The sequence below is a fragment of the Lepidochelys kempii genome, chromosome 15 (genome assembly GCF_965140265.1).
Source record: "Lepidochelys kempii isolate rLepKem1 chromosome 15, rLepKem1.hap2, whole genome shotgun sequence".
Lineage (NCBI taxonomy): Eukaryota > Metazoa > Chordata > Testudines > Cheloniidae > Lepidochelys > Lepidochelys kempii.
Genome location: NC_133270.1, coordinates 25,907,168 through 25,934,829, shown reverse-complemented (window position 1 = coordinate 25,934,829; position 27,662 = coordinate 25,907,168). Strand labels below are relative to the sequence as shown.

Below are 27,662 nucleotides of genomic sequence, written 5' to 3'. Positions count from 1 at the left end.
TGAGCCCTCGGTAGGTTTTTAAAAGAGTAACACTGAAGATGATATTAGGTGACCGTGTGTATATCCTCCCCCAGGAAATTAAAACCTATTTTTAACAGGAATATTTTAGTAAATTTCTATACTAAGGGTTTGATCCAGCAGGGTGCTGAGCACCTTTCAAGTGTTTGGCAGTCTTAACTGCCACTGACATCAAAGCCACTTAAGAACTCTGTGCTCTGTGGCATATTACTGTATTTCTGAGAGACAGAGGATTGAAATTATTGTAGTGAGCAAATATTGATTTGATGTGGTTTGTACATATATGTGTTTCCATTAAGATTTAAGATGGGAAATAGCAGAAACAAACACAATGACATTGCACTACCCTGTTTTGTGGGATGTGGGTTTAAGAGTAACTTTACGATTTTGTCTTTCCAACTTGAAAATCATGTGTGTCATAGATATAACATGCTTGATTGGAAGTGGTTGGTATCAGAATGGCTGGACTTTGCTTCCAGGTCACAGTGACAAAACAAGACTTTTTAAACAGAAGCCCAGTGCTGTCTGATGGCATTGTTTGTTATACCAGCTAGCCAACTTTTGACGACTAGTGTGAACTGGCAAAATGTACTGAAAGAAAAAGTCAAAGATTTTAGTATTGCAGGCTTCATTTGTGTTTGGCGCTTGTGCAGAAGTTATTGGACTCCTTTTCAGCTGCTGAGTCCTAGCTTGACATCTGGGTTAGACCACAAGTGAAATGAACTTGATGTTCAACTAGTTTCACTTCTTAGTGGATATTTGTCCAAATCACAAAAATACTATTCAAGCAGGTGCTGTTTAGCATCAAACTTGGCAGTGTCTTCTCAAACTTGGCTCAATATTATAGCGGGTTGCTGCGAGAACTCATCCGCATTGCCGAAGCACTGTAAGGATACTTCTCCAGTACCTCCCTTAGCGCTCCCTGATCCTAGTTACTGCTTTTTGTCCTTACCTTCATGAATACTAGCATTTTTTATTTTTAAAAAATTATTAAATGAGTTTGTGCCATAAAGAAAAAATCACTCAGATGTAGCTCAAGAAGTATATATTCTTCAATTCTAAAATGCAACAAATAAAACTAAACTAATTGTTGAAGCATTTGTTTTTGCATTGTAAGAACATACTACTTTTGTCTTGTGGAACAGATGTTCTCCAGGTGCAAACTGTTACCATTTTTTGTATTTTGAGCATCTTGTTGATATCATATTTCATTGTTGCATTCCAAAAGAATACATATATTAATAGAGTCAATTGTCTTTTTTAAGCTGTTCCATGCAGAGCAGAGGCTGCAAAGAGTACAGCTCCAGTTGAAAGATATGCAACATGCAGTTGTGGATTCAAAGCCTGAAAGTGAGTAATAATCCATAAATGTTGCTTTTTATTTCCCGTGGTGTTAGAAGCAGGCAGAATCAAAGTTGCATGGTAATGATTTATTATCTTAAAGTGCCAGAAAGGAACTTCAGAAAAGACAAAGAAAGAAACAGTCTGTACAGTGAAGAGCTTACAATCTGAAATTTGGTCAGCCCTGGCACAAGAAGGAATGAGGGAGACAAATAGTAGAGAGTGAGGAGGGAGGGGTTAGAGTGATAGCAACGCGAGTGTCTGAGTTTAGGCATGTACATGCTTTTGTGGCTTAATTAATTTTTTTTAATGTTTAAAGAATAAAATATTCAATATTAATGATCATATACTAGAAGGAGAGATGACTGGAATTAAAAATGACCAGTGTTGTAAAAGTAGATGGATTTAATACTGGGTTTTTTAAGCAGGAAGATTTTATGTATATCATGTCTGTGACCGGGGAAGACAATATATAAAATACTGACTTTTTCAGAAATGAGCATGTACATGTAACATTGTGACAAGTATAGACTTCTTTTCCATAATTCCCTTCATTTGGCAAAATAGTTGGCTGAAAAAAACCTTTGAAACATTTTTATAGCTGGTAGAGCAGATTAGCACTGCAGTTTTTATGAAACTTGAAATAAAGTCAGTTCCCAGTTATACTTACGTCCCAGTGCACAAATTGCATGGGGTGCTCTGTTCTTTCTATGTAACTGTTGCCCATATAGTTTTATAGGACTAGATTCTGTCACCCTTACTCATCACATGGCGTAGGTCTGAGTCTATGAATAGCCCCACTGAAATCAGTGGGATTAGTCACAGACTAAGGTTTTACTCCAATGTGAGTAAGATTATAAAACTCCTCCCATTGTAAAACCATGTAGAGGCAAGATATATGCATGGCTAATTCTGTCTCCTAAAGCAATCGTATGATACTTAAGTTTCTAACTACTAAGTCATTTTAAGGAAAAGTAAGTACCAGTGTCCAGTGGTTGGAGCACAAAAGTGAGGTTCAAATCAAGGTTCTCTTCTCATCTATGTGTCTGACATGTGATCTTGGGCAAAACACTTCTCAGTGTCTTGGTTTCCTCTTCTATAGCATGCAGATGATGCTCATAGGATTCATTAGAGGCTTAATATATTAATGTTTATACAATCACTGAGAGTGAAATTCACTGCTGTATAGAGGGTTAGCACAAGACTTAAGTGGATCATAAACCTTGAGTTGACCCTTTTCCCAGGATGAGTGTCATCCTGGGTAGTTAGGATGGAAGGTGCTGTATTAGTGCAAATTACTATTATAATGATATTAGCCATGAAAAGGTATGGCCTGGATCGTGCCACTGTTCCCAGACTTCTGCTTCCTGTAAAGCCCTATTAGATTATTGGAGATCTGCAGACACTCAGAGTTCCACCCACGTAACAGAATCGGGGCTGTGTTTGTGTGTGTTTAGATTTGTGTGTTGCCAAATAAAGTGTTGGCCTTCCCCTTCTGGTACTTTAAATGGTCTAATAGCAGCACATAGATGAATCAGCTGGTTCAAATTCTAGGACACCAAATCCGCTCTCAAAAAGTAGGGCGTCTAGTTTTCAGCAGATCGCATTGTTTATCTTAAAATGTTCAGTCTCCTTTACCAAGTGTTCTTACTAATTGTAATTGTTCATAGTTGCCCAGTCAGCTGCCAAGGTGATAGAAATCTCAGATTGATCACAGAATTTACAAAACAGGATGTATGAAGGAGGTCTAATTCACATACTGTTAAAATAAATGAATACAGGTTCAGTTTTTATGTTGTGTAATGAACAGAATGAGAAGACTAATGCCCTCATTTCTAACTTTTAACTCTCTTAAAAAAATTCCTCCTAGAAATACACAGTGGAGAAGATAATATTTGCACACTTATGGCATGAGGGCTGATGAAGCAGCGATTTGCAAACTTCTTTCTTTTCTTTTTCTTTTTTTTTTTAACCTGGTTGATGGCTGCAAGAAAACTGCACAAATGGGGTAGGAATCAGGTCTTTAAATGGTGATATACAAAATTATGAAGAAATTGAAGAATTTAATTCTGTATGGCTGAAAAAAGAAAAATGGGGATGCAGCATCAGCATGTCAACTTGAAATGGAACCAAACAGGGATCTGAATTGCATGCTTTTCTCAAAAGAAGTATGTAGGGCTTTTGTAACCATTCCATTTTCTCAGTAGTGGTACTCAGCTGCCAGAGATGTAGCCATACCAAAGCTAAGTCAGCATTTCTGCACCAGTTCCAAGTTTTTTTTATTATTATTATTTTTAGTCCAATGGAAACTTTATGGGTTAGTTTTATCTTCGCTTACAGAAGCAAAGGCAGGATAGTAAAAAAAAGTCAGTAAACTTGTCATTTTGTCACTGAGATAAAAACACAGATGAGATTAATATATTGAGATATCTCATCTTCTGCCTTGCTTGCAAAAGAGAACCAAGTGTTTAGAGATCCTGGGCTAAATCCTGGCATCCTTACTTAAGTAAAGACCCTGTTGAAGTTTTGACTGAGTAAAGGCTCCAGGATTTGGGTTTCTGATTGTAACTAGCGTTGGGGAGAAGCAAAGGTACTGCTCTCCAGAGCAATTATAACATAGCCAATATGGTTTACAAAAATTAAGTTAGATGACATAAGTGTATTAAGTAGGGTTCAGTTTATTGCTTTGTTGGTCTGTAGTTGGAGCTATTATATCTCTTAAATGTTTTGCTGCAGCTCTTTTAGTCAGGATGTCTATTCCTACCACTTCAAATCTATGTTAGTGTAGAGGCTGTCTGAAAGCAATGGAGACTCACTGAAGGTTTGGTATTTTCTCCCCTAAAATCATTCTCCTCAGTTTTCAATCTGTATCAGATTCTTTCACTTCTGACACAAGAAGGAAAATCTGTTTAGTGAGTGTATTGCTCTTCAGTGAGTGCTTAATTGGGAGCATTCTATCTGTCTTTCTAATACATATTACTGTGATCTGATTTTGAATTCTTTTTCTCCATGGTTACATCAACACTTCGAGCTGGGGCTGTAATTCCCAGCTGGAGGAGACATACTTACGCTAGCTCTCATCAAGATAGTGTGCTGAAAATAGTGTGTTTCACCATGGCAGCATGAGCAGTGGGATGGGCTAGCTGCCCTGAGAACATGTGTAGGGTTTCAGGTGGGCAGCTAGCCTGTCCCCCCACGTGCATCGCCATGGCTACACTCTATTTTTAGTGAATTAGCTCAATGAGAGTTACACCAGTATGTCCCCTCCAACTGGAAATTATACCCCCCAGCTTGAAGGGTACAAATACCTCATGTTATGAACTAAAATTAAGTTAATTTTAAGAAAAGCTTATGAACATGGAATTAGGTCACTATTTCTTATTGTGTCAATGTGCAATTAGTATCGGTGTGCTTTAGCCTTGCCAGGAAAATATTACAACTAATTGTTACTAGAGGTTTTATTCTTCTAGAAGTGTAGCTCAGGTAAGTGATTTAAAAGATGTATTGTACAATGAAAAATGGTTGACCATTGTACTAGTCTATATAGGTTTTCTGTTAAGTGTTTTGAAGTGACTGTTCTCCTTGGTTTCACTATGGCACCCCATCCCGGTTTCATTAAGTTCAGCATTTCTTAATAGTTTGCTTAACTGTGGAGGCAGTTGTTGCTGCTGTTAGTACTGAAGTAGGTGGCATGAATTTGCAGTTTCTAATTTTTTGCCCAGGATATGAGATAGTATTTTTGTTGACAGTGGTCAGTAGCAGAGGGTTTGGAAAATCTAACTCATGCTTTCTCAGCAAGATTGCCCTCGATTTGCTTTGAATATCTCTGCTGGCACAAACACAAATTGTTAATGCCAAGAAGGGAACTGAATTACATAAATTCTTGGTTCTTGTCCACTATAGAGAACACTATTGTTCATTTCATTGGCACGGATACCGGGATGTGGATGACTAGCTGTAAAATATTGATTAAAATAATATATTAAGATGACTATCGTTGATAAGCGGAAAAATTGGTACACTTGGTCAAATTAATAAATAGTAATAGGATCAGAGGGATAGCCACTTTAAAATACCAGTAAAAGAGGAATTACTTCATATAAACTGTATCTGATATTTAACCTTACTCTGTACATATGATGAAAGAGAAGCATAAGATGCCCTTATTAAAATACATTACATTTAATTTAAAAAGATAATTAAAAAATTATTTGTAACCTATGTCATTATAAATGCACTGTATTTGGTTCACTGAAGTTTCTTCCTTTAAATTCTTAGGGACGAATTCTTCCCACAGATCCTCATGTTCAACTCCCACTGAAGTCAAAGTTGTGTATCGTAGGGTAGATTCTTGCTCATAATTAAAAAAGAAGAGTTAATTTTAAAAAAGAAATCAGATCACTGTTGCATATTGGAGTTTGTTTCTCAGAGGTTTCATGAAAGAGCTCATTGATCTGGTGTTGACAAATAAGCCATATTTTAATGGGTTTCTCATACACTTGCATTGAAATCAGGTTGGTGTCCCCAAATCCCTAACATTTGGATGAGGGATATTTTTTTTCACATTACTTTTAAATAAAAAGTGAAATTAAAGAGGAAAGGTGACAATAAAGATAGATTCAGGTTCTTATCCAGGTCTCTGCTTCAACCCTGAGTCAGTGGTTTCTCTGGCAGTTGGGATGTGGGATAAAGACAGCCCTCTTCCAGGGTTTACTCTAATAGCAGAACAGCACCACAGCTTTTGTAGGACCTGATTCAAAAAGCCTAGTGAAATTGGTGGAACGTCTTTTGTTGACTTCAGTGGGCGTTAGATCACAACCACAGAACACAGCTCTGTAGTGGGCATGGAGCACCCAACTCTCCGCATGTAGTAGAGCTGTACCAGTCCTGCTGCATTTCATGTGATATGTGGCTGTGGAGGCAGATGGAGGATTTGCTCCTGATACCTTAAACTCATGTGGAATCTGATTCTTCTCCTGTTGAACTCAATGACAAAATTCCCATTGACTTCAGCTGAGGTAAGATTGGACCATCAATTAAAGAAATTATTAGTTAAAAGCTGAAACTCCTGTCCTTAATGTGACCCATTGTGCTTAGACAGTTCATAGATGTCTCTGACAATGATGTGATCTAGCACATATACAGTATGTGTTGCAATACAGAGGCATAATAAGATTACAATAGCTTAATCCTTAATTTTTCACTGCTTTGTTTTTGGGTTTTAATTAAGAACATTTGGGCCAGATTTTCAGCCTTGGCCTGTTTCTTTGTGCCCATTTTTGCAGGTACAGATTATTGATTGACTTTTGCATATGCAAAAGAGAGTGCAGAAACCAGAGAAAAGACTGAGACTGATTGAAAAATAGCCCTTAAAATTAAAGTATGTCCTTTGTGTATTTTTATTATTTATTATAGAGGAGCTGGTAGCTTATATTTAGGTTGCTTACCACTTTCTGTAATGAAAGATTCTAGCATACTTTTTTGAGAAGCTCTTGTTGGCAGCAGGCCTTTCAGTGAGTAGAAAGCCCTTGAGCCCGAGAAGAGCCTTTTCTTTAGCAAACCTGAATAGAATTTAATGGGCCAAAGTTTACAATCCTACAATGGGGAAAGAACACTACACTAGTTAGAAAAACAATCTGGGTGAAAAGGGAAGTGAAAGAAGCTATAAAAAAAATTAAATATATATATATCAAATAGAAAAAAGGGGCAGTTGTTAGCAATGAATATCAATTTATAAGATAGGAATTGTAGAAAATTGATATAGGAAGTAAAGGAACAGAAGAAGACATCAGTGGTCAACAGAATTAAGGACAGTAAGGAGTTTTTAAAGTATATTAGAAACAAAAGGAATCTGAACAACGATATTTGTCCAATACCAGATGGAAATGGTAAAATTGTCAATAATTCAGAAAAGGCAGATGTGTTCAATAAATATTTCTGTTCTATATTTGAGAAAAAGCCAGATGGTGTCATCATGTCATATGATGATTAAATACTTTCCATTCCAAGAGCAACTCAGAAGGATGTTAAACAGCAGCCACTAAAGTTAAATATTTTTAAATAGCAGTTCCAGATAACTTGCATCCAAGTGTTTTAAAAGAACTGGTTGAGTAGCTCTTTGGACTGTTAATGTTGATTGTCATTAAGTTTTGAAATATTGGACAAGTTCCCAAGGGCTGGACGAAGGTAAAATTGTGCCAATATTTAAAGTAAGTAAACAAGATGACCCAAGTAACAATAGGCCTGTCAGCCTGATGTGGATCCCAAGCAAAACAAATACAGGCCTCGATTAGTATAGAAGTAAAGGACGGTAATATAACTAGTGCTAATCAACATGTGTATATGAAAGTGGATCTTGTAAAACTAACTTAATTTTTTTTATGATATTACAAGTTTAGTTGATAAAAGTAATAACATTTGAGTAATATACTAAGACTTCTGTAAGTTGTTTGACTTGCTAGCACACAACATTTTAAGAAACTGGAATATTATAAATTCTACATGGCACATTTAAATGGATTTAAAAACTGGATAAATTTTAGCTCTCAACGTGTAATTATAAAAAGAGATTAATCATTGAGCAGGTGTGTTTGTAGTGATGTCCGACAGGAGTTGGGTCCTGGCCCTATGGCTTGTACCATTTTTATCAACGACCTAGAGGAAAACATCAAATCATCACTGATAAAGTTTGCAGATGACACAAAGCTTGGGGGCAGTGGTAAAAAAGAAAGAGGACAGGTCACTGATACAGAGCTGTCTGGATCACACAGCAAGCTGGGCCAAGCAACCAGTATGAGTTTCAATACAACCAAATGTAAAGTCATACATCTAGGAACAACGAATGTAAGCCATACATACAGGATGGGAATCTCCATCCTGGGAAACAGTGACTGGTACAAAGTCTTGGGGGGCCATAATGGATAATCCATGAGCTAAACATGAGCTCCCAATGCAATACTGTGGCCAAAAGCGTTAACAAGATCCTTGGATGTTTAAACACAGGATTATTGTGTGGGAGTAGAGAGGTTATATTGCATCTGTATTTAGCACTGGTATGATTACTACTGGATTATTATGTCCAGTTCTGATGTCCAGAAGTCAAGAAAGATGTTGAAAAAATGGAGAGTGTTCAGAGAAGAGTCATGAGAATGATTGGTAAACATGCCTTATAGTGAGAGGCTCTAGGGGTTCAATCTGTTTGGCTTATCAAAGAGAAGGTTAAGGGGTGACTTGATCACAGTCTATAGGTACCTAAATGCGAACAGAAGTTTTGATAATTGATGGCTCTTCAATCTAGCAGACAAAGGTATAACAATTTCCAATGTCTGGAAGCTGAAGCTAGACAAATTCATACTGGAAATACGGAGTAAATTTTTAACTGTGAGGGTAATTAACCATTAGAACAATTTACCAAGAGCTGTGGTGGATTCTCCATCACTGGAAATTTTAAAATCAAGATTGAATGTTTTTCTAAAAGGTATGTTCTAGTTCAAACAGGAATTAAGGCATAGAAGTCTTATGGCCAGTTTTGTGTAGGAGGTCATACTATATGATCACAATGGTTCCTTTTGGCCTTATAATCTATGAGATACAAGCTCTTGAAATTGTCATTTGCATTGCTCAGGAAATTTTTTGCAGCATGCAGCAAATAACTCAGGCCCATACCACTGCCAAAGCAACAGTCGTATGCACTGTACTGAGAACGCTTAGGGAGACAACCTCTCAAGGATGAGGAAAGAGAGCCAGAGCAGCTCCCCGATAACCCTCTTGGACCTAGCGCATGGCCCCAGTAGGCCATCCTCCCTTTGGGGATAACAGTTGTTTCCTGCTGCCAGCTAATACAGTTAGTCCTGAAGCTGAAGCTGTGCTGCAGTGATGAAGGTTCAGAGTACAAATCTTCCACTGATGCATGCTGAGGGGCAACGTTACCGTTGCACATAGTAAAATTTGGTTTTACCTTTTTCCTTTTAAAAAACCCTCAAAGAAACAGGACATTACAAACCAAAAACCTATGTTAAAAAGATATTACTGTGTTATTTTGCTAACTTAAGCACTCAAAAGTTAGGAAATGTCACAACCTTAATTTGGCCCTTTTGCGCGCATTCATTATGATAGTCTTTCATTACATAGATATATACTGTTTTCTTCCAAGGGATGCCTGCTTCATTCAATGCCTAGTATGGGTGGTGGTCAGGAAATGAATTAGGGCTGTGTAATGGAAGTGTCTGTAGCATCCATACCTGACGTGCGATAGAAATTGGAAGTGGTGAAGAGAAAAAGATGGTGACTGCAGGAAGAGAAGGGATGATCTTATGGTTAAGGCATGTGAATTCTACACAGGAGAAGTCAGTTCTAGATCTGCTTACGTCATGGTCTTCCTATGTGATGTTGAGCAAGTCACTTAAACCAACATTTTGTCAGGAGGCCACTAACTGTATGTTCCTCATTTTTTTTTATCAGATCGGTTAATGTTGCAAATGTTTATGGTACAGATTTGCACAATTAGCAGCTTGGAAAGAACTAAGAGCCTGAGAGCTGAGGCAAGTCTGAATTTATGTTCATTAATAGAATCAGGGCAAGAAAGTTGCCTAATTCCTGCATAACGGAGCAAGCACTAAGTAACTCTTTGCCCACCCCTTTCCTGTAATAAAATAATCTGAATGGAAAACATTAGGAATTGCTGTTAATAGCTTTTCACATGTAAATATGTGGTTGGCAGAAATCTCAGCTAAAATAACCTTTGGGCACTGAGCCAAACTTACTGTACAGCTTGTTTAGAGAGAGAGAAAGTCAGAGTCGAAAAAATTAAAAATGAGATTTTGATGTATGTAATGGAAAGATTTAAAGTACACTTGCTTCTCTGTCTTCTAGCCTGGGAATTTGAAAAAAGCATGATTCATTGTCAAACACTGTTTTAAAAAGTTACAGTTAAACTGCAGAAATAGCATTTAGGTAGCTACTTCCCCATATGTCTAATCCCACAGAGAGTAAAATATTCCAAAATTATTTGTGAAGGAAACTGAGTAGGTTAGTCATCAGTGTTTGCTCTTTCCCATCAAGTTGTCAAGTTTTGACTTGTTTCACTGCTTTACTGTACCTTCAGGAGCATTCGAGGTATAAGGAGCAATCAAAATTTAATAGCTTGGTAATGGCTATCAGCTTGTTGGAGAAATAAACCCAAATACCAGCAGGTTCAAGCCCCTTGAAGCCAGTTGGTCCCTGCTCCTCTGGAAATACTTGATTAGAATTTTTAGCTTGATTACATTATGTACAGTGGGATATTTAGAAATGTTAGTAGCATTAGATATAAAGAATAATATTTGAGGGTCATGGTGGATAATCAGCTGAACATGAGGTCCCAATATGACTCTTTGGCCAAAGAGCTAGTGCAAACCTGGGATGCATAAAAAGGGGAATATCGAGTAGGTGTAGAGAAGGTATTTTACCTCCATATTTGGCACTGGTGCCACCACTGCTGGAATACTGTGTCCAGTTCTGGAGCCCACAATTCAAGAAGGATGTTAATAAATTGGAGAGGACTCAGAGAAGAGTCATAAGGATGATTAAAAGATTAGAAAACATGCCTTATAGGACTTAAAGAGCTCAATCTATTTAGCTTAACAAACAGAAGGTTAAGATCACTTGATTACAGTCTATAAGTACCTACAAGGGGAACAAATATTTAATAAGGGGTTCTTCAATCTAGCATATCATAGAAAGTTATTATCCACTGGTTGGAAGTTGAAGCTAAACAAATTCAGACTGGAAGTAAGGCATACATTTTAAGTGAGGGTAATTAACCATTGGAACAATTTATCAAGGTTCGTGGTGGTTTCCCAATCACTGGTAACTTTTAAATCAAGACTGGATGTTTTTTCTAAAAGATCTGCTCTAGGAATTATTTTGGAGAAGTTCTATGACCTTTGTTATATAGGGGGTCAGACTAGATCTAATGGTCCCTTCTAGCCTTGGATTCTATGAATATATAAGGTTACATATATTGTAATCTCCCTTTCTTATTTAAAAGGAAGTTGGAAAGCTAGAAATCAGCCTAAAGTAAAAAACTAGCAGTTAGTGTCAGGGTAAATCAATTGGCATCACTTTTGTTTCCATGCCAAGGGCCATGGTTATATATTCCAAACCAGGGCTTGTGTTCCTATTCAGTGCTGATGCTGAAGTTTATTACACTGTGTATGTGGGAGAGGTTGCTGCAGTTGTAGAGGTGCTGTGTTTCTGCTGAAACACTAACCATGGGCAGAAGGGACTCAGCTCTGATGAAAGGCCTGGTGAAAGTTTAAAATCACAGCATTTTTGGAAAAAGGTGAATCATAACCCTGCTGTGCTGGCCTGCATTTCCTTTGGATAAATCAGATTCTAATGGGCAAGGTGGCAGGTGAGTATTGCTGAGTGCATAATGGCTACTGCATGAACCTACACATTCTATCCCAGTTCTGAAGTCACCATTAAGGCTGCATTTTTATTAATTGTATTTTTTAATGGAAACACTTGACATATTCCGTGGAGTAAAACAGTTCATTTTGTAGGGCAATATCTATTTTCTAAGCACATGTTTAAATGGTCAGTATAAACAAATTATCCTTATAAACTGCTGGAATGGAAGTGAAGAATTCACTCACGTTTGGATTGTGTCGGTTTTACTTCATTAATAGTACTGCTTTCTCTGGGGGTGGCTTTTTTTCTTCTATGTTTTTAAGACCTTTTCCTCTCTTCCATCTGGTTTAATTCCCTTACGGCAGCTGAAATGAGGACCCTCCCCGCTTCTGTCTAAAAAAGCTATTGAAAACAGAAGGGCAAAGAGGATCTGGCCCTCCCCACTTTCCAGATGTAAATAGCTGCAGGAGAGTCATGACCCCTTTTTCATAGGCCTGTTTCTCAAGTTGTTTTGACCTTCTCCCTCTGTTGTTCTCAATGGCAAGACCTCAAGACCCTCAGCCTGAGAGAACCAAAGGGCAGGCCAGCTGACTCGAGCCCTGGTCCCATTCCCACCTGCCTCCTGCATTTCCATCCCTGTCTCAGCAGGATCAATCATATCCATGTGTCTCAGGTTTTTCCCTGCATGTGTGCAATAAGTGAAAAACTGGCAGAGTCTGCATTTCATGTTTTTCTTGGCATAGCTAATTTAACGTTTTCTGTAATATCTGTGACAACCATGAAAATAACAGCCATGCTTCTAAAGCACTTTGGATAGCTACAGCACCACTAGTCTTTTTTGTGTCCATCAAACCGATGAAAATATTCTAAAATACTCTCCCCACTGTCATATTATCTTGTGTGTGCTTTCCAAATCATAGTCCTTGGCACTAGTATCTTAGAGAACTAATTGAGCTATTACCACCTACTGTCATCAGAAGACTGTACAATGTAATTTTAAAAATCTCACAGCTACTTGACAGAGTAAACTAATTTCCCACTGGTTGTGAATTTTACTTATCTGGATGTATTAATGTTCCTTTTCTGAATTAGCAGGAAAATAGGCTAACCTACTGTACCTAGCAAGAGCAAAGTGGTCATAAGCTTGGTAACAGGCAGTGCACATCAGGCTTCTACAGAGCAAACAATGCTCTCTCCTGTTGCATCCATGGACAGAAACCTCAGCAATTTCTTCTTGTCTTTTTCTATTTCATTTTCATTTTCAGTATTCTTAATCAATATACAGTTGTGTGAGTTTTTTTTTTTTTTTTAAAGAGAACTCTGGCAGTTTGAAGGAGTCTTAAAGTGAGCATAAATTGCAAATCATTCACTTTTAGGCTCCTGTACCCTGCCAGAGCAGTGTAAAGGGGTCTTATTGTAAATGAGAATCAGGCTGAACAGGGTCAGAGACTATCAGAAATCTGCACATCAGACAGGACAAACTCTCACTAAGGCCCATATTAGAACACTTACAAATGCTTATTAAAGATAATGGGTCAAATTCTAGACCTGTTCTATTTTGAGTCACAGATAGAGGGCAGGGTCAGGTATAGTAATGATGCAGAAGCGGTGCTAAGAGCAGACAGACAGAGATTCCTTTCCTCACCTCCATGTAATTACCATCTGGGGCTGAAGTAATCCACATGTGACTGGGATTGTCTGTGTGCACATCTGTGTCATGATGCTTACTTTGATGCTTCAACCCTGGAGGTCCTGAGGCGTGAGAGTTTTAGAAAAGCCCTGAGCAATCCACCAGACTTGTGCTGTGCTTGGTCACCCCTTTTTCTGAATACACATAAGAAGATGGATACACATAAGCTGCCTATATTTGGTCACCCTCTTCTAGAACTTTGTATAAATGTAGTCCAAAACCACATCAATTTTAGTATAACAAAAAAGTACTACACAACCCAGTTTTCTGAATGAAATGGAGCACATGGTGTTTGTTTGAATGAGGATGGTGAGACTTTTCATTTGAGTGCTGCAAATTGGAGATTGTATCCAAATTCAGGTTAATGGAGTTTCACAGAAGAGGGGGTTTTATTGTAGTTAAATCCTGAAGAAGGAAATTTGGAAGGGAAACATGTAGTTTGCTGTATTATATGTTACTTTTATTTAAAGAGATAACCAGAATTTAAAGTATAAATGAAACAACTAGGTATTCCTTTCAGTTTTGAGTAGCGGGCTCAAGCATTATGCTCTAATTATTGTAATCTGTTGCTAAATAGCTTGATGTGTTGGTTAAATTACAGTTATGTTGGAATGAAACCTAATTACCCTCTACATTCCTTTGTTTAGACACATGTTGCTTTAATATTTTTTTCAAGGCTTAATGAAGAGACTGGAAGAGGAGATAAAGTTCAATTCATATCTGTCCTCTGAAAAATTTCCTAGAGAACTAGAAACTAAGAAGCAATCATTGTATTTCCTACAAAAAGTGGTTTCAGAGCCGGCTATGGGTCAATCGGATCTCAGTGAACTTGAAACTAAGGTATGTTGACTAAAAATCCAACTAGTTTGTCTTCTGGACTTATATAAGCATCGACTGTCTTATTTCTGCCCTAAATCCTTAAATAAATGTTTTTAATTCCCAAACATAATCACACTGCGGTGGATGGCAGAGGTTCCAAAGGTGAATCACACTGCTATTTTAAGGTTTCAGATCTAATCTGTAGTTTTAATAATGGAGTCATTATACCAATCAGAGTATGGGAGGACATGGTACTGTCATTGGCTTTACTTTGATCATAACAGAGGCTGCTGGTACCAGGTGCTGTCCAAGCCAGATGTGTGCATCCAGGTCTGCAGCATGAGTTCATACCCTCCACCCACTTCAGTGCCACCTGCAACTGGTGGACAGCAACCTGACTTACTCCCATTAGACCCCCCCCAAAACCCCATCTTCACTCCCTTCACCTCACCAAGAAGCCCTCTTCATCCCCATCCCCTCTCTCTCTCACCCCAAAAAGTCCCTTTTCCACACTTAACACCTCTTTCAGCCCAGCCAGACGTTCCAACACCTCACCCCCCAGGGCAGGACCTGGCCCTCTTTCCCCCTAGCCCAGCATACCATGAGAGGAATTTCTGAGGGCATCCCTCATGGGGTAGACTCATTCTCAACCCCTGGGCCCAGTCTGGGGATTACATTAACTGAGATTAGCCCAAAGGGGGTCATGGCATTAAAAAGTTTGGGAATCACTGATATAAGGGAATTCATACCTTCTTTGAATTCACACCCATTCCCACAGAGAGTTAATACCTTTAGAAATAATAAAAGAGAATCCCACATAGAGGAGGAAGAGTTCAGGAGTCTCAGTATTTGGAAGTCTCTGTACACCATTATTAAGTAATAGTCTTGACATATTTGGTCTTCAAAGTACACACATCTGTTGCCTGCAGAATTGCTAGGGTAGTGCCCAGTGCCATGCCTGTGTTACTTTTAGAGTTCCCTCTGATTGCAGCACACTTTTACAGGATTTGCTTATTAGCACATATCTTTCTAGGCAGCAGAGAATTAAGGCAGGATGCTTGGGCTCTGGGCTCCATGGTTACAGGGAACACCCAATATAGCAGTGAGTCAGAGTTAAGAGTATCAGGGATCGGTATATTATCTTGGCTCCTGTTGACTGGCTGCCAGCTAAGGTGGGCTCATAGAGGAGGAAAATCAAGGTTTTGGGAGAAGAAGCAAAACGAGCCCGTCTTGGAGGAGTAGAAGGAAAGTGAGCTGTAGCTCACGAAAGCTTATGCTCTAATAAATTGGTTAGTCTCTAAGGTGCCACAAGTCCTCCTTTTCTTTTTGCGAATACAGACTAACACGGCTGCTACTCTGAATACTGTACTGTTGGGGCAAGTGGGTCCTGGGATCTTCAGAATTATAGTGGAACTGGGTGCCATTTAGTTTGAATCTATCTCCTCTTCAGACTAGTGATAAATGGCTTATTAAAGAAGAATTATAGCTGGTCATTGATCTAATCAGGGTACACAAAGCACTTGTAACATCATCCCTTTTCTCTGTAAGAGTCCATCAACCCAATTCCTTTTGCAGGATCAAGGCCTTAGTTTGGAGGGACTCCCTAACACAGAATGTTGTTAAGGCATAGGACTGGGAGTTTGAAGACATGGGCTGTATTTCTAGCTTTGCATCAGACTTCCTGTGCAACCTTGGCAAGTCACTTAACCTTTTTGTGTCTGTTTCTCCATCTTTAAAATGAGTCTGATAATACTTCCTTACAAGTGTGTTGTGAGGCTAAATTCATTAGTTTGCAAAGCATTTTGATATCCTTAGAGAGAGGACAAAGTATTAATATTCTGTTTTCTCTAACTCTGCTAATGTTTATTTAGTAAGAAATATGGCATTTTCTCCATCTTCCACTCTTTATTTCAGATAAATGAAGTCAATGCTCAAATTAATCAATTGATTGAAAAGAGAATGATGAAGTATGAGCCAATTGATAGTAAATTTTCCATGTATCGACAACAGGTAAGAAGGAACAAAAGCTTTTTTGTAAGCAGCAAAATCCTGTCAAATTGACTGACTGTAATCTACAGTCTTGTGTTGTCTTTTTTCTTGTTTCTGAAAAGCTAAATTAAACAGAAAGACATTAAAAATAAATAAATAACAGTTGAACACCAGTATATTTACATTATATATCCTTCAACTGCTTACTGCTGGGCATAGTCCTATTGACTGCAGTGGGACTAAGCCTGATGATAAGCAGTTACAGGATCAGGCCCGTAGGCTTTGTGTGTTAGACACAGTAGAGCGTCTGTATTCTAGGCCTAACATCTGAAAGGTGCCCTCAGCTCCTATAGAAGTTAGTGGTAGTTGGGGCACGTTCCAGGATTGGCCTATATATATTGCATGCTCATTACTGAGTTGCTAATCTACACTTGGAAATTTACTGAAATAGCTCCTCAGGAATAAGAGCATTCACACTAGGGCTTATTCCGGAACAGCTATATTGGTAAACTTCCAAGTGTAGACAATTCCTAAAAGAGAAAAGCCTAGATCCTGATTCAGTAATCACTGCAGTTCTTACTACCAGTCATATCCCATTTCTTGTGTGTGACCATGTATCATAGCATTTTCCCAATTGTGTCTATTTCAGAACGTATGTTACAGACTTAAAGTGAAAAGAAAGCAAAAAACAAATGCTCTTGGTCAAGACATGATAAATCCACACATTATAGACCAAAATATATGAAATTTGACCATTTCTAGGGCTTATATAGTAAAATACTAGATTTATTTCCCAATAACCTGTGTGACTTTGTATTTTACTGTCATTGTTCATGACCATTTCTACAGTTATGGAAAAATATTTTTCAAATTTATTGGGTAAAAATTGTAATTTAATGGTAGAATGTATATTATTTTTAGTTGCAAATGTGATCTGAAGTATTTCGTCTTTGTTGTGTCAAGATGTGTTTTGTTGCCCAAGATAAGCATGCTACATAATGTATTGTACAAAAAACATCTGGCTACTAATATAAAGCTCTGATGTTCTGTGGGGGAAACATTCCAGGAATTCAGCTTGAGTGAAATTCTCTGCTCAGTTCCACAATTAGTATAGTCAACTTTACAAAATCATCACATGTATTCACCACAGTTTGTCTCTGTGGATAATCTTAAGAAGCTAAGAGCTGAGATGTCATGTAGGCAGAATCACCTCTGATATATATTTAGAAAAAAAGATGTTCCTTTAGTCCAGTGAGGAGAAGCTAGCATTGAAGATACCTTTGTGGCTATATTTTATTTTAATATGCCAAAAACACTAGGTTGCATGTTATAACTTTAGTGTTTGATTCTTGGGAAAAAAAATTCTGATATAAAAATGCTTTATTTTTCTAATCTGTTTTACACCTATGTTCTTAAACACATTAATTTTTCCATGAAATGTTAGGCAACACTAAAAATACTATATAGTATACATGGTGTGAAACTTTCATTTAAAAACCAGTCTATCTCTGTGAGGCTCAAAAGGGTGAAATAACCTGTAATCCTTTATTCCTTTCCTCGTTGTCTTTTTCTAGGTTGCACAGATTTAATGGCTCTGTTCTGTTGCTAGTTAACTCCAACCTACAGAAATATGTAGCTTTTATAAAAATCCATATTATGACATTTTGAAATCTTGCAAAATCTTGGATACCTTTCCAGTTAAGCCTGCTTAGTGCATTTTACGTATGCACAAAAAAGACTAAACAAATTAAACTGAGCAACAGTAGTCTACACCTCTTTTTCTTTAATGCAAATTAAAAATTAAGTTACAGAAATTAAAGCTAAATGTAAAAATATGAACATTAATCTGAAATATAAATGTTTAACGTGAATCTGGAACATAAGTGCTCTGGGTGAAATCCTGGTTCCAGTGAAGTCAATCAGAATTTTGCAATTGACCAAAATGGATTCAGGATTTAATCCACTTCTACTGTTGTTATTATTTACTTCCAGTATACCTACAAAGGGGCATGTTAACAATGAAATTTTCTCCTTAATAGTCAATTTCCTCCCTACTATTTTCTTTACAGTCTCAATTTTACCCCACCTGAATTTTAAAATTTAACGGTTAGATTTTATTGATGGTTAACCATGGGTGACCAAGTGCACTTTTTACTTTGCTCATCCAAATTGACATCTGATAATCCCACAGGCATCCATAATTTCTCGGAAGAAAGAAGTCAAGGCAGAAGAGCTTCAGGCTGCCAAGGAGGAGATGTCAAACATGGAGAGGCAAATGTTACAGAAAGCAAACCAGGCCCGTGAGTTGGATGGCACAGAAGTTTTGAAAGGTGATGAGGTGAGCTGAGGTAGCAACGGGGTTGGGGAGGATGAGAGAAGGTAAAAGATGGAGCATTTCCAGTTGAACTTTACAATTTGGTAACAGTTACTAGAGTAGCTTACCAACATTTTATGGAATGTTCACATCAAAGAAAATGACAATGTTGTAACTAAATTAGGTATCTACTTTCTTGCGAAATATAATTTAGAATTTGATACCAAAGACTGTTCTAAGACTTTTCTTTTAACTTCACGCAATCAGATAAATAACAATATTTTCCATAGTTTATACTACAACACAGCTTTTAAAACATTTGATTTCAGGTTGTTAATGTTTTACCCAAATCTTGTATAAATATTCATATATAATGTGAACTGGAGTTGTTGGTATCTCTTAGCCTTTTAGTGTCACATGTCAAAATAATGTCAGAGTCCATCTCATTGTTGGAATGATAATAAATAATGGTGTTTGGTCTTGGTAATAATCATGGTTCAGTCACAAGTAATCAGGATTCAGAGATAAGTCAGGTAGTTCACTTTGCTAAGGGATGTACAATAAAAAAATCCACAAATTTACATTTTATTCTCTTTAGGACACATCATCATAGAGTGAAATGATCAGCAATGACATGAAACCTGATTTAATACCATTTGTTCATTATCCAGATACATTTTACTTTTTCTGTTTTTTTTCCATTCTGTTCTCCCAGACCCACTTGAAGTTTATTTGTAACACAGATTTTGACTCTACATTCAGTTTGGCGCAGGCAAAGCTTTATTTGAAGCTGCACACATCAAAGAAGCTTTTTCTTCTTAGGAGATTTGTGAAGTGTCAGGCTGCTATAGCTGGGCAACAGCTTGTTGCCATGCCAAATTTACTTTCCCGATTTTACACTTCCCCTCATGTGGAAAAAACTGTCACCCATATTGAGGGAGCAGAGGCAGGCAGAATCAGTAAGACAAAGCCTGCCTTAGCTGAATCCACCTTCTTACCTCTTGTTTCTTTTCACCCTCCTGCATATGTTCTTTGCTTAGCCCATACTGGAGTGATCCTTAGTGATCTTTTCCCATGCCCACATCTTGCCTTCTTAAGAAAGGGCTAGTCTACACTGGCAACCAGTGTTCCCTCTAAGCTGTGCGCATGTGCGCACGCACACAGATCCTAAACCCTGTGCACACAGCGAAACACCGCGTGCACAACAATTTGCACAGAAGCACAACAATTTGCACAGAAGACATTTTTTGCACACACGGCCTGCCAAAAATTAGAGGGAACATTGGGCAACGCTAAAGCGCTGCCGCGGCAGTGATTTAACGTGGCTTGTGTAGTCGCGGCAGGGTGCTGGGAGAGAGTTCTCCCAGTGCTCTAAAAAACCCACCTCCATGAGGGGCATAGCTACCCGCGCTCGGAGTGCGGCTCCCAGCGCTGGGGCACTGTTTACACTGGCGCTTTACAGCGCTGAAACTTGCTGCGCTCAGGGGGGTGTTTTTTCACACCCCTGAGTGAGAAAGTTGCAGCGCTGTAAAGTGCCAGTGTAGACAAGCCCTATGGACTACTCTGTGTGGGGAACTCCCGTCTGGATCCCATCAGCCACGGCTCCTCCATTAACTCCCTCCTCAAATATCACTTTTCCTTCAAAGGAGCCTTACACGCTAAAAGTATGTGTATATGCATGTGCGTGTGTGCATCTGTGCATGTTTGTTCTCTTCCATAAGTAATAAAATAACTGTTTACTCCTCAAGAGGGACACATTACTCTAGTGCACCTTGCTTGTTCGTACTGCCTTCCCACTTGCTCTTTTCCCACCTCCTCCCTAAATCATGCTGAAAACAGGTGGAGGCAACAACAGGAACTTCCTATCCAGGGTAGTGTTTAGTATAGTGAATGGTTCGGTTGACTCCAGTAGACTACTCATGTTAGCAAGACCCAAGTAAATCTGCAGGATCAAGGCTTTAGGCTGTCAGCTCTTTCCTGTCTTGTAAAGCACTAGGCATATCTATGGGGCTATATGAGTAACAGTAATAACAAAACCACAGGATTGGATTTCTCACCACCATCAGCTCTTTAGCCCCAGGGTCCAGCTTGTCAAAGTCAGACAGCTTTTTAAATAAAATTTGGAAGCAGGCAATCTGTGCTTCATGACATCCCCAGTATTCAGAAAGAAATGATTAATTACTCAGCAGCAATTTTTTACAAGAGAGATATCCACAAACACTCTGTCTTATCTCCAGGAAAATACTGCATATCTATGTACTTTACAGTAAATGAAAGAAACTTCATGTTGTGGCAACATCTGACAGGAACAATTTGTTTTTATCCAGGAATTGTTAGACAGTCAGGTAATACAGTAAATCAGGGTGCTTTGTTTCAGGTACCAGAAAGACATTCGGTGACAAAATATTCAGGTTGCATGGCTGGGTCATAGCATGGAGCAAGGGATATGGCCCAAGATGGAAAAGCTGAAGAGAATATTTGTACATAAGATATGTTGCCTGTGTTCAGATATGCTCTTTTATTTTGCTTTTCACATCTTCTTAAGTCTTCATTTTAGGAGCCACCGCTATTTTGGAAAAAGTGCCTGCCGCCTTTTTTTTTTTTTTTTTTAAATATACTTTCTGTTTTACAGAAAACAGGTTTTGGTGCAGAGCCAAGGGAACACACACTATTTCTCAATAATGAATCACAATATAATACAATTTTTCTACAATCTTATTCTTTTTATTTTTTTATTAGTATTGCAGTAGTGCCTAAGAACGCCGATCCGGAACTGGGGTCCCATTGTGTTAGCACTGTACAAACACCCATTGAAAAGATGATCCTGACCCCAAGGAACTTTCAGTCTAAATTATGCTAAGACAGGACCAGTGGACAAGGCAAACAAATGTGGGGGAAGGAGACGATTAGGCAAAAGTTATTGTACGTTAAGCAGAGATCTCGGCTCACCACTTATCTAGCCAACCTTAAATACACCTTGGGATCTAAGATGATGTGCTCATAAATTTATAATGCCTGATTCACCAGTGTGTAACTCCATCTTTATGCCAGTGTGAATCTAAGGCTAAACTTGAGTAATATAGTGGTGAATCAGGCTTGTAGACTGTACTGTAATGTGTATGTTCAGTGTGGACAGAGTTAGGTTTCACAATCAACCTTAACTTTTGCACTTTCTAGCAACTGAATGCTTACTTGTGCAAGCTTAATGTTTCAATAACATAGATTCTTCTTTGAGTAATGTCCCTGTGGTGCTCCACTTCAGGTGAGCATGCGCCCTGTGACTTTGTGGAAGCAGTGCCAGTTTGACCTGCACATGCGCCCTACCTATTCTCATGCCCCATATTGAGGCTATATAGGGCTGCATGGGCAAACTGACCTCAGCTCCTTCTCAACCACCTTCAACCAGAGTTGGAGTTTAGTGTGTGCCTATGTGTGCTTTGCATTAGTAGTTAGTTCTTTAGTAGTAGTATATTTAGTTAATAACCTTATAGTTGTTGGAATGGTTGTTCGTGCTTTTCTTTTCTTAAAAATGTGTGTGTATAATTATGTTTTAATTTTTCCCCTATTGAGGGGTCCAAACAAATTTTTCTTCTGTCTGGGATGCCTCTTGTTTCAAGAAGCCGTCCCTCTTGTTGATGGCCGATGGGCATTCCCAGTACATACATTGTTTTGGAGACTCTCATATCCCCAGCAAGTGCAAGATCTGCACTTCTTCTAAGGGAAGATCCTGTAAAAACAAGGAAATAAAGTATAGTCTCTTAGTGATGGAGTAGGCCTTAAGATCAGCTGTAGACCCAGGTGCAGAGAGCCCCCTGTTGTACAGAGTCCCTCCTGTTCTCTTAATGCCCCATTGATGTAAAGATCATGATCACTGAAAGCTTCCAAAGTGATGGCGGCGTTGAGAACCTGGTTTCCAATACTCTCCATGAGTGAGGTACCAATAACTGTGCTGGCAGTACCAAGAGCTTCCCACTCAGACTAAGGAGAGGATCAGAGGAGCAGGACAGAGAGTTACTCCTCAAAGAAGATTCCATCACCAGAGACCTCAGACCTCAAGAGAGGTGCAAGTGAGGCTCCGAGCACTTCGGGTACCATAAAGCACTCTAAGACTTCAACTAAGTCCCATTCCTCATGGCTCGGTACCAAAGACTTCTGTTGCCAAGAGAACAGCTTTAGTGGAATCCATGATACCCTGAGTACAGCGCTTCGGACAACAGCATCGGGAACATCATCAGTGCCCTTACCAAGTTCTGTTGTGCTCTTGGTACCTCAGGAGTTCCACTATACTAAAGACCTCTTGGTACCGAATGAGTCTGAGTCACCCCTCCTTGTAACCTCCAGACACCTCTCAGTGCCAAGATCTGCCTGGTCACCGACTGTTCATGTTTTTGAAAGACCTACCTCCTCCCCAACTTATACTATCCATGAAGCAGGATTGTCACCTCCTGTACAATATGTGGAGGAGCATTCTGACTCAGATTTGGAACTTTCCATTGAAGGCTCTCCAATATACTCCAGGAGATGTTCCCCGATGCACTTGCAAGAAAGGCAGGATACCAGATGCCTGCCTATTAACACTTGGGACAGCCAGCAAAGGATACCTCCCCACATGCCTTATAGTCCTCCTCATTGGTTTTACTGGGATTCATGTGCAGTATACCACCACCACCAATTTTGAGGGGGCCCGATTCAGTCCCCATCCCTCCCCTTCACTCTCAGTCAGCAGAGGAGATCTTTGAGGAGCAAGAGCAGACACGGAGGGTTACCTTTTGCTTACAAGTATATCTTCATCATCATCTGATGAGGCAGTAATGGCACCACTGCTGTCATTAAACGATGACTTTTGGCAATTCCAGAACCTGATGAAGTCGGTTGCTGACACCCTGCAAATTCCCCTGCAAAAAGTCCAAGATTCCCATCACAAGCTCCTGGACAGATTGCCAATTAATGAAGGCCTCCTTGAGCCAGCCAAGACCATCTGGCAAACTCCAGCAGTGCCCCCACTTGCAAGCAAGACAATAAAAAATACTACATCCTGGACAGGGATTCTGAATTATTATTTTCTCATCTAGAACCAAATACTCTGGTCGTGGATGCAGTGAATGAAAGGAGCAGGCAACACGCCCCAAAAGCTACCCCGTATAAGGACCAGAAATGTCTGCATCTTTTGGGATGTAAAAGCTACTCTTTGGCAATGTTACAGTTCAGAAGAGTCAATCACCAGGCATTAATGTCAAAATATGACTACCGAACTATGAGAAGTTTAATGCTTTCATTGAGTATTTGTCACAGGAACACTGAGAACAGTTTAACAGCATAATAAAGGACGGTCAGCTCTTGGCAAAGACATCTCCACAGGATTCACTTGGTGCAGCGAACACTGGAGCTAGGTCTATTTCCACCACAGTAGTAATGAAATGAGCTTCCTGGCTTCAGTTGCCTGGTTTCTCCAGGAAGTACAATCGACTATGAAAAATGTACATGTAGCGAGCCACAAGTTCTTTGTAGACAACACAGACAACTCGCTTCATACACTAAAGGATTCCAGGGCAACACTTAGGTCTTTAGGGATATAAACACCTACAAGTAAGAGAAAATTTAGCAGGTCCCAGTTGGTGCCAAGATCCTGTCTTGCTCAATTTTCAGCCTTACATAGGCCACCAGAACCACCAGCTAAGAGGTTAAGATTTTCTAAAAAGAAGCCTGCAAGTACCTTGACTGCATCATCCAAGCCATCAACATCATCCAAACACCAGTTTTGATGGTTTGGTCAAGCGTCCAAACCACACAATAACCATAGTTTCTCAGCTGCATGGCACAGCCCCTCCTTGCTCAATTTGGGCATCATCTCTCTCTATTGCATCAAACGTGGGAGGATGTAACATCGGACAGATGGGTACTAGAGCCCATTACATCAGGTTATAATATCTGATTTACCTCCATCCCACTGTCCCACCCCCCTTTCCCATCCCTCTTCAAGTACCCATACCTCTCACAATCATCTACTGACACAGGAGATCTCATCAATCCTAAGACTAGGGACCATAGTACCAGTTCTATTTCAACCAGGGGGAAAGGGTTCTACTCAAGATATTTTCTGGAGGCCAATACTAGATCTCAGACAATTGAATAAGCATCTTAAGACATTTGAAATTCAGGATGGTGTTCCTACCAGGTATAATTCCCTCCCTGGAATCCGGGGACTGGTTTGAGATCCTTGACCTCAAAGATGACTACTTCCATGTAGCTATTCATCCCTCTCACAAAGATTTCTTCATTTCACACTGATCACAACTATTACTAGTACCGGGTCCTACCCTTCATCCTGTCTTCCACCCCAAGGGAGTTCTCAAAAACCATGGCTGTTGTAGCTGCGTACCTCCGTCATCTAGGAATAACCGTTTTTCTCTACCTCAATAACTGGCTCCTCAAAGGTTGGTCTTATCAGAAGGTGAGTTCAAACAGCAACTTCACTATTTCAAAGTCTAGGCCTATAGATAAATCTTGAAATCAATCTTGATTCCTACACAGCGAATACTGTTTATAGGAGTGTTTCTGGATTCAATAAAGGGCAGAGTTTACCTCCCTCCTGACAGGTTCCTTGTTCTAAAGAACCTTATCCAAAGAATGCAGCTCAGGCCAGCCAAGGACATGTTTGCAACTGCTGGGACACATGGCAGCTTGCGTTTTTGTGACACAAAATGCTAGGTTGCATCTTTGATGTCTCCAGGAGTGGCTCACGACAGTTGTGTACCCAACAAACACAGTCTGAACAAACAGGTGTCTGTACCCAGCTGTGTCCTTCAGGCACTCACCTGGTAGATTTCAGAGTAGCAGCCATGTTAGTCTGTATTCGCAAAAAGAAAAGGAGTACTTGTGGCACCTTAGAGACTCACTTGGTAGAAGAATCCTTCCAATGTTTGTGCAGGAGTCCCATTCAACCACAATCCCCCTATGGTCATGTTAACATCAGACACTTCCCTCTTGGGATGGGGAGCACATTTGAGTCCTCACACAGTCCAAGGCAAATGCTCACAACAGGACAACACATGCATATTAATCTGTTGGAGTTAAGAGCGGTCAGAAATGCTTGTCTGCTCTTTCTTCCCCTACTCAAAAACAAGTCCATTAAGATCATGACAGACAACATAACTTGCATGTATTATATCAATCATCAGGGTGGAGCACGTTCCCCCCTTGCTCTGCACTGAAGCGTTAAAGTGTTGGAATTTATTCATAGCCAGCCAAATAGTCATCTCAGCTTCTTACCTGATGGGTTTACAAAACCATGGACAGACAACCTCAGCAGACATTTCTCCCTAAATTATGAATGGGAGTTGGCCTCTTGAAACCTCAGCTTGGGAATTTTATTCCTAAATATTCCTAGCTTGGGAATTTCCAGAGGTTAACCTTTCAGCCATGGCAGCCAACACAAAGGGCAGGAAATTCTGTTCTAAACGGGGACTCGATCCCCAATCTCTAGAAGTTGCTTTTTCTTCATTGCATGCATATCCTCTAGCTCCACTGCTTTAAATGTCCTCACTAAGATCAAGCGGGACCAAGCCAAGCTCATTTTGATTGATTGCACCAGCTTTGCCAAGACAGGTTTGGTTTCCTTACCTCATCAAACACAACTCTTGCCTTCCATGGTGGCTCCTGAGCAATCCTCGACTGTTATCTCAGGATGCAAGTCAAACACTTCACACCACTCTGAATGTTCTGCAACTACAATCATGGTTTCTCAATGGTTCTTGGGATTAAGAGGCGGCCTGTGTTCATCGGTAGTACAAAATGTACTTTTAACTAACAGAAAGGAATCTACAAGATACACTTATTTTCAGAAATGGAGAAGATATCATTTCTGGTGTAACTGGCACCATTTTACACCTGCCCCATCATCGTTTTCCACAGTCCTGGATTACTTCTTGGAGTTGGAAATGTCAGGGCTTTCTGAGTTCCCTCAAGGTTCATTTAGTGGCAATAACAGCTTTCCACATGCCAGTATATGGTTTCTTGATGTTCACTCATCCAATCACAACGAGATTCCTGAAAAGCCTTATGAATCTTTGTCTGCAGATTAGAGCCCCTATGCCACGTCGGGATCTCAACTTTGTTCTTAACCAGCTCACCGATCAGCCCTTTCAACCAAACAGCCCTTTCAGCCACACATTCTTGTGCTCACTGCTACATCTGCCTGTGAAGATGGCCTTTTTGATGGCCATCACTTCTGCTCAAAGAGTTGGGGAAATGGGGACTCTAATGGCAGGCTCTCCATTTATTGTGTTCTCCAAGGAGAAGGTATCATTACGACCCCATCCAAAATTTTTACCTAAGGTTTCTTCTGAGTTTTGCATTAAACAAACTATTCACCTTCCAGTTTTCTTTCCTAAGCTACATCAATCTACACAGGAATCTACTTTGCACATGCTAGATGTTAAGAGCCCATCAGCCTTTTACTTGGACAGAACTAGGCCATTCGGGAAGACTCCTAGACTCTTTGTTTCTATTGCAGATAAGTCTAGTGGAGTCTTTATCTTCACTCAGAGACTTTCTAAATGGATCTCTGGATGCATTATTGCCTGTTTATGGTTCCCCTGAAGTTCTACCTCCCCAACAAATGACTGGACATTCTACTATATCACAATCTGCATCTGTAGCCATACTCAAGGACATTCTAGTTGCTGAAATCTGCAATGCTGCAACATGATTGTTGGTGCATATGTTTTCCACCCATTATGCTTGGTTCATGCTGCAAGATCAGATGCTACAGTAGCCGATGTAGTTATTCTCTGATGGACTCTTCCAAAACTCCAGCCTCCTTAAGGGGAGTCACCTGAAGTGCAGCACCCACAGGGAGACTAGAAGAAGGAGAGATTACTTACCTTGTGCAATAACTGGAGTTCTTTGAGACGTGTGTCTCTATGGGTGCTTCATTACCCCTCCCCTCCTCCCCTTCGGCGTTTCCTCTGTGGGACTTTGCGGTAAAGAGGGAACTGAGGGTGGTTCGCTCGCACAGCCCTATATAGTCTCCATATGGGGCACAAGGATATATAGGGCACATCCATGGGCCAAATGGGCACTGGTATGAAAAATCTCCTA

General features: G+C 39.6%; 1 protein-coding gene across 4 annotated transcripts in view; it reads left to right on the top strand.

Annotated features, from left to right (window-relative positions):
* IFT81 (intraflagellar transport 81) overlaps positions 1-27,662 on the top strand; it is a 66,593-nt gene that overhangs the window by 9,603 nt on the left and 29,328 nt on the right. For 3 of the 4 annotated variants that reach the window (XM_073312632.1, XM_073312628.1, XM_073312629.1), the window contains 4 exons: positions 1,284-1,368; positions 14,118-14,281; positions 16,175-16,270; positions 18,441-18,587. In XM_073312632.1, the coding sequence (XP_073168733.1) occupies positions 1,284-1,368; positions 14,118-14,281; positions 16,175-16,270; positions 18,441-18,587 (492 nt within the window). Of the gene's footprint in view, positions 1-1,283; positions 1,369-3,271; positions 3,368-14,117; positions 14,282-16,174; positions 16,271-18,440; positions 18,588-27,662 lie in introns of those variants that run through there. The other variant, XM_073312631.1, reaches the window with a different exon arrangement.